At 39.3% G+C, this 10,405-nt stretch overlaps 1 protein-coding gene across 1 annotated transcript in view; it reads left to right on the forward strand.

Annotated features, from left to right (window-relative positions):
• Positions 1 to 10,149, forward strand: part of LOC112118243 (collagen alpha-1(IX) chain-like) — a 45,297-nt gene extending 35,148 nt beyond the window's left edge. Inside the window, exons 19-27 of the mRNA XM_029912239.1 lie at positions 649 to 720; positions 885 to 920; positions 4,220 to 4,264; positions 5,668 to 5,700; positions 5,899 to 6,045; positions 6,555 to 6,731; positions 8,949 to 9,039; positions 9,177 to 9,254; positions 9,944 to 10,149. Of these exons, the coding sequence (XP_029768099.1) occupies positions 649 to 720; positions 885 to 920; positions 4,220 to 4,264; positions 5,668 to 5,700; positions 5,899 to 6,045; positions 6,555 to 6,731; positions 8,949 to 9,039; positions 9,177 to 9,254; positions 9,944 to 10,149 (885 nt within the window). The remainder of the gene's footprint in view (positions 1 to 648; positions 721 to 884; positions 921 to 4,219; positions 4,265 to 5,667; positions 5,701 to 5,898; positions 6,046 to 6,554; positions 6,732 to 8,948; positions 9,040 to 9,176; positions 9,255 to 9,943) is intronic.
• Positions 10,150 to 10,405: the final 256 nt, after the last annotated feature.

Genomic DNA, 10,405 nt, shown 5'->3' on the forward strand with positions numbered 1-10,405 from the left:
TAACAGGATCATGATAGTGAAGATGCTATTATAGTAACACGAATAGATTAGTTCCTATTAGTTAAAATTGCTGGACAGAATCGTAGAGTATAATGAGTAGCAAACGGACTGGACTTTTGAAGAGGAAGCTAGATACAACCACATTTTATATGTTGTGTTTGTGGGTGTATATTATAAAATATATCTGTGCACAGGGGCGGCTCCAGGCAAAAAAACATAGAGCCGCCCCTGTCTGTGCACGTGCACAGATATAGACACAGACAGACACACACAGTCTTTCCAGTTCTGTTTACCCAGAGGTTTGAGTGGACACACATCACCTTAGGTTGGCGATTAAGAAGGAGCTGGCCATCGGGCTCCGAAAAACTACACTCTGGGACATCCCTGTTTGAATTGCTTGCACTCTAGGTACCTAACAGACAGAAGAAAATGCTGGCGTTTTTTTGCAGACTGGTTCTCATTGTGATGAGTATCACAGAAATCCCTTTATCTAAACAAAGCAAACAAATACTGGTAGAAATATATCTAAACTTATATACCTGGGCTTTTTAGTTTCTCTTCCTTTTTAAATTTGTGATAATATAAAGCAATAAGCATGTGATCAAGGTGGGTGAATTTATTTTTAATGATTCAATGTTTCCTGGACAGGGTGATACTGGTTCAAAAGGGATTGCAGGAATTCCTGGTAGGCCTGGCTTCGCTGGTCCCCCTGGAACTACTGTAAGTTTCATTGTTAGTAACCATGGCCATGATTTACCACCCACTGAAATGATGGGAGTCTTTCCATTGACTTGAATGGGCAGTGGATTCAGGTCCTAATTGTATGTGGATGATTGGCTATATACAGCTTGACAGTTGTCATTTTCTTTCCCTGCTCGCTACAGGGTCATATTGGGCTACCAGGAACTCGTGGATTGAAGGTACCTTTATGAAACTCTTTTACTGGAAATCTTGCTTTTTGTTTCAGGGGTAAACACTTCTAGTTTGATTCTTAAGGTTGCACAGTAAGCACAGGGCCGATTATGGTTACAGTAAAGGAGAACTTCCTTTCAATGAGGTAAACAGATGTGGAAAAAGATTACAGGCTACTGGAAACTTGTCCAAATTCTAACTTTAAATGCATGTGGGTGTAGCAAAAATTATAACTGATAATATGCACAGCCTTTTTTTTTTAAATGTCAAACACATTCTTGTATTAGGGTTGGAGAAAGTATGATCTGAACATTAAAAGGCGCCTCATTAAAGCTACATTGTGCTGCTTAGGAACAACCCAGAGAAAAGAGCAGTGTGGGTGGTGGAATGAATTTTGCTTTAGGGGAACATAATGTTTCCTGGAGCACCTATAAGCATCCAGACAGAGCAGGCAGTGTGTTTGCTACACTCCTCATTGTGGGGTCTGACTTACTTTCCCACAGGCATAGGTCTAGAGCATTAGCACTGCCTTATTCCCACCTTTTCCCTTCCTACCTCCTTAGGGCTGTCATGTGCCTCTGTGGAGAAAGGATGGGGCAGCCTTTGTGCCTCGCAGACAGGGGGAAAGCTCCTTCCAGCCTTCCCTCATTGAATAACTATGTAAGAGCCAGGTTCTGCCTGGCTCTTAATAACTGGCACACCTATTCTATTTCCATGTGAATGACAAAGAGATAAAGGTTTTAATTTTCAGATGGCCTCATGTTGTGTCCATGGAAAATTGTATATTTGTTGGAAAATCAGGTAACTGAATGTATAACGTTCTGCTGTGCATGCAAAATATGAGAGTTTTGTATGCACAAATGAGTGCAGCATGCATGTGAAAATTTTGTGCATGCACTGAATGAAGGCTAGTTGAGAACTGAGCAAAAATGAGTTAAGAGGTAGCTACAGAACCTGAGTTGGTGGCTCAAACATAGATTACATATACAATCTAATTAGGCTTGGCAGAATTCAATTTATATTTTTTTTATAATTTCAACAGATAATATCTATGTTTATTTTTAAGCATTTTTTTCTATTTTCATCTTTTTAAATTTTCACAGTTGCAGGAAACTAGTGGGGGGGGGAGACAATACTTATTTAATGACAATAGACAATGAGATTCAAAAAGTTAAAACTTTATAACCATTAAAAAACAAATTGTCAACATCACGTCAAAATATACCAAGTAAACAGACATGCATCCGACGAAGTGGGTATTCACCCACGAAAGCTTATGCTCCAATACATCCGTTAGTCTTAAAGGTGCCACAGGACTCTCTGTTGCTTTTTTCAAGTAAACAGTGTATCCTTAAATCAAACTCTAATAAGTTCTTAAGCAATATTTTACTTACTTTGTCTATCTGTTAATGTTTATTATCAATAGAAATATTTTTTCTTCAGTTTATATGTGTATGGGGAAACTGACATTTACTGATAAAAATCCAATCCTTCCAAGTCTAGGTATAATGAATTCTAAATTAGGATAATCTGAGATGAAAAGTAGCAAGTAGCTTCTGAAATGTTCCTTTTTATACATAATTTAGCTTTTTTTTTTTTAAAGAATTTTTATTATTTTCTTTAATAGCAATTAGTAGCAGTAAAATGTATTTTAATAATATAGGGTCTGATTCTGCAACCCTTATTCATGTTTGATAGCAGCCTTCAACTACCTGAAAGGGGGTTCCAAAGAGTATGGAGCTCGGCTGTTCTCAGTGGTGGCAGATGACAGAACAAGGAGCAATGATCTCAAGTTGCAGTTGGGGAGGTCTAGGTTGGATATTAGGAAAAACTATTTCACTGGGAGGATGGTGAAGCACTGGATTGGGTTACCTAGGGAGGTGGTGGAATCTCCATCCTTAGAGGTTTTTAAGGCCCAGTTTGACAAAGCCCTGGCTGGGATGATTTATTTGGGAATTGGTCCTGCTTTGAGCAGGGGGTTGGACTAGATGACCTCCTGAGGTCTCTTCCAACCTTAATCTTCTATGGTTCTTTACCTTAACTCTACAAATGGTCCTACGCTGCCTCTGCAACACTTCAGCATTCAGCAGGCCACTTAATAGAGTCTAAAGGCTACTAATCACCTTATTGGCGCTGAATATCAGTCATTTGAAAAGAAGAGACCCCTGCTGAGATAGGAGAATGGTCTAGTCCAGGGGTTCTCAACCTTTTTCTTTCTGAGGCCCCCCTAACATGCCAGGGCCACCCAGAGGATTCAGGGGGCCTGGGGTCTTCTGCGGCGGGGGGCCCCCACTGCCAAATTGCCACCGAAGACCCGGCACTTTGGCGGCAGGTCCCGGGGCGGAAGGATCCCCCGCCGCAGGTCTTCAGGGCACTTCGGCGGCGGGTCCCGGAGCGGAAGGACCCCCCGCCGCCGAATTGCTGCCGAAGACCCGGAGCGGAAGAAGCTCCGGGGGCCCGGGCCCTGCAAGAGTTTTCCGGGGACCCTGAAGCGAGTGAAGTACCCCGCTCCAGGGGCCCCGAAAATCTCTCATGGGGGCCCCTGGGGCAAATTGCCCCACTTCCCCCCCCCCCGGGTGGCCCTTTAACATGCTATAAAAACTCCACGGCCCAGCTGTGCTACAGCAATTGTTTTTCTGCATATAAAAGCCAGAGTTAGGGGGTAGCAAGCAGGGCAATTACCCAGGGCCCCACGCCACAGGGGGCACTGTGAAGCTCAGTTGTTCAATCTTTGGCTTCAGCCCTGGGTGATGGGGCTTGAGGCCCCGGGCTGCAATCCTGTGCGGTAGGGCTTTGGCTTTCTGCCCTGAGCCCTAGCGAGTATAATACCGGCCATACTTGTTGGACCCCCTGAAACCTGCCGTGGCCCCCCAGAACCACTGGTCTCATCTAGTGGATGGGGACTGCGACTCTGGAGATATGTGTTCTGTTCCCAGTGGCCTCCTGGGTGACCATAGGCAAATCCCTTCACCCTCTGGGTGTAAGTTTTCCCATCTGTAAAATGCAGATAATTGTACTGATCTCCTTTTTAAAGTGCTTTGAGATCCGCTGCTAAAAAGAGACAGTTATTATTTATTAACATGTTATGAAGACATTGCGGTGTACCAGGAATGAGAGTGATATAACTGTCATTTATTAGCATAGACTAGGTTGAAGAAGTGCACTTAGTATTTGGAATGGAAAGTGGTGAGGTTATTAAGCTTTTGATAATGCTCACCAAATATTAATATAAGCATTGAGTCTTGCTGTGACTATTCTTAAAAAAATATAATTATAATATTTGTTTGGGGTTTCTTTCTCTGTGTAGGGAAATGTTGGTGTTCCAGGCATAAAGGGTCTAGAAGGTGACAAGGTACAGTAATATATGACATACACCTCTACCTCGATATAACGCTGTCCTCGGGAGCCAAAAAATCTTACCGCGTTATAGGTGAAACGGCGTTATATTGAACTTGCTTTGATCCACCAGAGTGCACAGCCCCGCTCCCCCGGAGCGCTGCTTTACCGCGTTATATCCGAATTCGTGTTATATCGGGTCGCGTTATATCCAGGTAGCGGTGTATTTGTAATTGAATATTAGATGTAACTAATTCATTGTTCACACTCTTGGCATTGTTATAGTTTTTATAAACTTCTACACACTCATATTAGTTTCCTATAGTTCTTAGCAACACCATAGCTTTTGACATTTACTGCTTTTATGGTATGTGGAACTTTGCACTGGTAAGTAAAATTAAAGGAAGAATCTTGCTAGCAACAAATATTAGTTACTGATGTGTTGGTTTGCCGTTGACGTCAATGAGAGCGCAGTGCTCAGCCTCACTGAAAATGTGGCCTTTTATTTAGGTGCCTAATGTTGGACACTCAAAATTTGAGAATATTGGCCTAAATGTCCCACGCAGAACCAAGTGGATACTGCAGTCAAAATTCTTCATAGTGGTAATTCAGCCCTATTTACAGCACTTCCACATTCACTTTCCACAAGCATTCAAGCATACAAGCTTTACTAGTGCAAGTGTTCATGAAACACAAATGTTTAGCCTGTGTCCTTGAATATTCACCATTGGTGAATTTTTTGAATTGTATACTGGATTGTAAACTGCACAATTTGCACTGTTATATAAGTGTGATGGCATTGTTTCAATTCCTTGAATGACCTATGTAGCTAGTCAGTACAGTGTAGACTGTGAATATTACATTTCAATACACAATCAGATATAGGCCCAGATTTTTAAAGGTATTTAGCTGTTGCTGTACTCAGTGTTGCAATGCTTAACTGATTTAGGAGACTAAATCTCATTTTCAAAAGGGATTTAGGCATGCCAGAGCTCAAGATCTTGGCTCCTAAGTTCCTAAATCCCTTTTGAAAATGAGAAAATCCCTATATCAATTAGGCATTGCAACACTGAATGCCATAATGCCTAAAAATCTGGGCCATACAGTAGAAGTAATCTCAACAGAGTGTCTCAACAGCTGCTATGCAAACTTGGGTCAAAGATGGGTGGATGCTGGGCTGAGGATTTGGCCTTATATGAATATATATTCTATGAACAGAAGTTTTGAATGATATGCCCAATGACCTCTTGTACTCCTAGTTTGTCATTTGCAAATGTGTTTTGGATCTGGATGAAAAGTGCTGCATAATTGTAAGGTATTAACATTCTTACTTCAACACAAGGATAACAAACAAAGCAATGGGAAATATTATTGTATGAATTTCAGTGCCAAAAATAGTATTTGTATTTATATTTAAAGGGAGAAAAAGGAGTTAAAGGACCAAAAGGAAATGTAAGTAAAAACACCTTTTACTCCCTTGCTGTTCCGTCTTTATCTTAGGATACTTGTACTGCACTCATCAAAGGTGTACGGTATTTGAACTTATAGAAAATTTGTAATAAAGCCAGCAAGAGCAAACCATAATTGCTCAAACACCGTTCTAAGAAAACTTCACTTACAAAGTGTAACAAAGTCAAATCTTTGTTTTAGGTTGGAGACAAAGGACCAACAGGACCAGAGGGTTTTATTGGTAAAAGAGGTCCACCAGGAGAGCCTGGATCCCGAGGCCAACCTGGAGAACAGGGTGTTCCTGGAGATGAGGGTCCACCAGGAAATGTTGGATCAGTTGGACCTCCTGTAAGACTTTCAGTTCCTTTGACCTAAAATATTATAGAAGAAACTAAGTACTCAGAATTGTGAGATGGTGTATCAAATTCTGCTCACAGTTACATGCATGCTGTAATAAATGTGGTCGTACATGTGTAAGTAGGATCAGAATTGGACAAGAAGGCCAAATTCATTCCTCATGTTAGTGGAATTATAGAAGGGATGAAGTTGGCTCAGTAGTTCTAAATTTTTATTTAAAAACTAAATTAGTCCAACTGAGGTCCATCAGGCATTTTCTTGTAAAAATTGCTTGTTTTTGTAAAATAATTGTTTAACAAGGTTCATTTGTTAATATGCTTGGAAATCATCTTTTTTAATGTTATCATAAAATTAGCTGTACAGTGACAAAGAACAGCACAGCCAAATGTTACATGGATAATTACAGGAAACTCAGGAGGTGTTTCAGCGAGTTATGCTATTAATGGAACTGTTCCTGCATATTTTATTTCTCTGATTGTTCTCATGTTCTTCTCATGCAGGGGCTGCCTTTCCCAGCAGCTCATGTGATAGAAGTGTGCAAACGAATTGTCTTAGAACAAATGTCAATGTTTGCCAATAGTGTTGGGAGGAAATGTGCCAGCACATGCCCACTTTATGGAGATGTGCCTATGGGGCCTCCAGGACCTGTTGGTTTGCCTGGACCTCCTGGAGAAGAGGTGAGTATACAGGGGGAGAAAAACAAAGCCATTACAAAAATTAACCAGTTATTGAAACACTGAAAACATTGTTAACTTCATTTAACACATGAACTGAAAAAATAGAAAACATTTTTCCATGTGGCAATATTGTGCTTGATCCTGCTCCCATTGAAATCAATGAGCTTGGTGTTGACTTCAGAGGACCCATTTTTCTCTAACAAGTACAACACTACTATGGAAGAAATTAGCACGTTAGAAAAAAACCTCAGATCATAGCTGTGTTATCTTAAGCTTAAAGAAATGTGTAGTGGAGCTGTGTCAGACAAGTACATTTAATACAATTACAAGCTGAACAATAATGTAATGACCTTTTTCACAAGTAATTAAGCTGCTAAAAAGTGATATGAAACAGGGTTTTTTATTTAGTGCTATCATGATGTTTGACAGCTCCAAAGGCAAATTCTGACTCATAACATGGCATTCATCACCCACTAATCTATGAAATATTGACCTTTGGAGAACCATAACTTCATTGTGTACAGCGCAGTAGTATTTTCCAGTACCTACAGTATAACACATGAGTAACTGCCTAAGTAGTTCTTATATCAGAGTTATCACATTCATTATTGTGTTGCAGCCAATACCCTTTCACATAATCTAAAATAACATGGTAAGAAACTTTTAAAAGTTTAAGATTTCATGGTAATACGTCTGAGGTATTCCTTTTCATCTTCATGGTTCTTTAGGTATCTATATTATTACATGCAAATAACTGCCTGCAGTATGAAGTATTCTAAAAAAAGAGAGATTTAGTTTCATAACCTAAAGCTAAATATCAAGCCGGGGAACAGCTATATTTAGTGACCTTGTCCACAGATATACAAATTAATCTTTTCTGAACAGAATGGACTAGTACGATACCGCACACAAAATTGGAATATCATGGCCAAAAAAAAAAGAGCTTGTTTCAATGTGAAAGTTTAGGTTAATAGGTTGGATAAAGGTTAATATCACCTAATAGAAGTAATACACAAATAATAAACAAATTAAAACTTACATTTTACTAATGACTTCAAATATCTTTAAATATTGACTTCCTCCTGGCTGGTGACCCCAACTCCCAGAGTACAGTGCCAAGCTGCAAGCATGCAACGTTGCCTCAGTTTTTTACCTTCTCTACTCCAAAGTATACAACTAAAGATCTGCCTAGTGTTTCTCAAATCTTTCTGTAGCCTTGTTCCATCTTATTTCTTTGGCCTAATCACTCTTTGCTCTCCCACTTCATTCAGTTGCCTCTGAACTCCTTGCAGTTTACCCCATTCACCCTTCATTGTTGATATATAAAGTCACTTACAACTTTGCTCCGACATATGGAACACCCTTCTTTACCTTCCCGCAATTCTTATCTTCATCTTTTCAAACTGCACTGGTGGGTAAAACATACCTCCCAAACACACAGCCTGTTTTCAGTAGCTTTTGGGTTTTCTCCCCCACTAGCAAATGTAACGATTTTTAACACTTGAGTTAGGTGACATGATATTTACCATTGCTGACTGCCTGATATGGAAAAGGAAAGTTGTGTTTAGCATCCACTCGATTGTGAGTAAACCCTACTGGGACCAGTGTTTATCCATAACTATACAACATAATACTAAACAACAATTTGTCCTTGTGCCATGGCCCAGTCAGCGGTGGTCAGTAGCACCATGTCAGCTAATTTGATTGTTAAAAATCAAGTTTAAACACTATTCGACCTTCTAGAGAAATTAAGGCCTTTGTGGATGCCTTAATCCTTATCTCCACATGACCTTTATCTACTTCAAATATTCTTGGCTCTCACCTTATTATGGTGGGCATAATGAACTACAATAGGAATTTTCCTATGTAAAAATGTACTGTGCTTTTTCTATTTTTTACAGATTTTTCATTTTACTATGACTTTTTCATAAAAGTAAGCAGACTTCTAATAACCCTTAGTTCTTACTTCATTTATGAATTGAATTAAATGTTTTATTGTTGGAGAGTAGGAAAGTTTATTGAAGTCAAATACTTACTTTTGATTTTTAAGGTGACATTTGGACTCTTCTCCTTTCAGTGTAGCTAATCCTTTAATTTTTATATAGTTATGGTATTTTAATCTAGTTACAGTATTTTATCTGATGGTACTGATTGGAATTCAACAACAAAAAATATCGAGTAGTTTCACGTACTGTAATATTTGTAACATTTCTATAGGGCAAACCTGGGTTAAATGGAGCTGATGGAGAACATGGACCTAAAGGCTTTTATGGCGATGTTGGTGACCCAGGAAAACAAGGACCAAAAGGTAAAATGTTTTCAAAATGGAAAATAATTTTTTTTGCAATATTCGTTTGAGTAAATTACAGCAGACACAAGTGTGAAAGTGCTGCTGTTGACAAATATGGTAGTCATTTAAAGACACTTAATTATTTTAAATTTTAGGTGAACATGGAGACAAAGGAGATAGAGGTGCCAAAGGTTTTGTATTTGCTGGCTTTGAAGGCAATCAAGGCCCAAGAGGTACTCCTTTTTGCTCTTGAAATCTTTCTTGCTATAAGTATATTCTGTATTTATGTTGTACAGTATGTACTGTTTTATGGTAGGTTTTGGTAAACACTTTAATGTGGTATGGATGTACGAGATGTGTCCTGTGAATTGATGCTCCTATGATCCTGTATATGTGCAATTCTGTCAAAACTGGGGCAAACCTCTGAGGAGATAGATAAAAGGTACCATGTAAAGCCCAAATAGGTTGTATTTTGCACTACAGCCTGTCATGGCAGATTAAACACTTTAGAGTAAACTATTAACATAGTCTGGTTATTTAAATAGTGAAAATTGTACATAATTGGTTTTCTCTAAATAGAAAGCAAATAAAGATCATGCAGCTTTTCTGACAGAATTATTTACGTGGATACTTTCCAAAATCCATATAAAGAACCTTCCCATAAAGGCTGTATCACGTCAGGCCAAACTGCACACATCTGCTTCCACATGACCTTCCCTGTTGACCCTACATACGGCCAGCCACACTTTCAGTTCTTGAGCATCATAGCTTAATGGGAGTTGGTGGAGTCTCAACATCACTGCTGGTGCCAGCTCACCAGCTAGGCAAGAGAGATAGGCTAGGGGGACCACAGGTCCTTTCCATCTCTAACCTCTATTACTGTAATTGCCTGATTTCTCTTGCTCACTGCTCCTTTCTTAAGGTGAAAGTGGAAGAAGTGGACTAGCATTCAATGGACTTCCAGGTCAGCCTGGCCCACGGGGACATATGGGACAGTCTGGTTTGAGAGGATACCCAGGACTTAGAGGGCCTCCAGGTATATGTAAAACAGGGTGTGATCCTTATCTTTCAAATGATGTAGATCAGCAAAGTGAGTCATCATCTTCTTTTGTATGGCAAGCAAAGTGAGCGAAGACTTCAGAGAGAAACATCATGAAATCCTTTGATGTGGAAGAAAACAAGTGTAACTGAACAAAATACGTGTTTGCTCCCTTTTCAAAATTGAAACCTTTTGAAAAATACATATGAATTACTGTTTAATTTAGAAGCCAGTTCACTTTGTGAATTTTTAGTGTAAAATAATAACATGATAATCCTACCTAAGAAGTTGTAAACCATTTCATTTAAATGGCACCTGTTCAGATAGAGGATATTTGTTTTTAAA

This window comes from Terrapene carolina, unplaced genomic scaffold (genome assembly GCF_002925995.2).
Source record: "Terrapene carolina triunguis isolate 2854851 unplaced genomic scaffold, T_m_triunguis-2.0 Scaffold42, whole genome shotgun sequence".
In the NCBI taxonomy this organism is placed as follows: domain Eukaryota; kingdom Metazoa; phylum Chordata; order Testudines; family Emydidae; genus Terrapene; species Terrapene triunguis.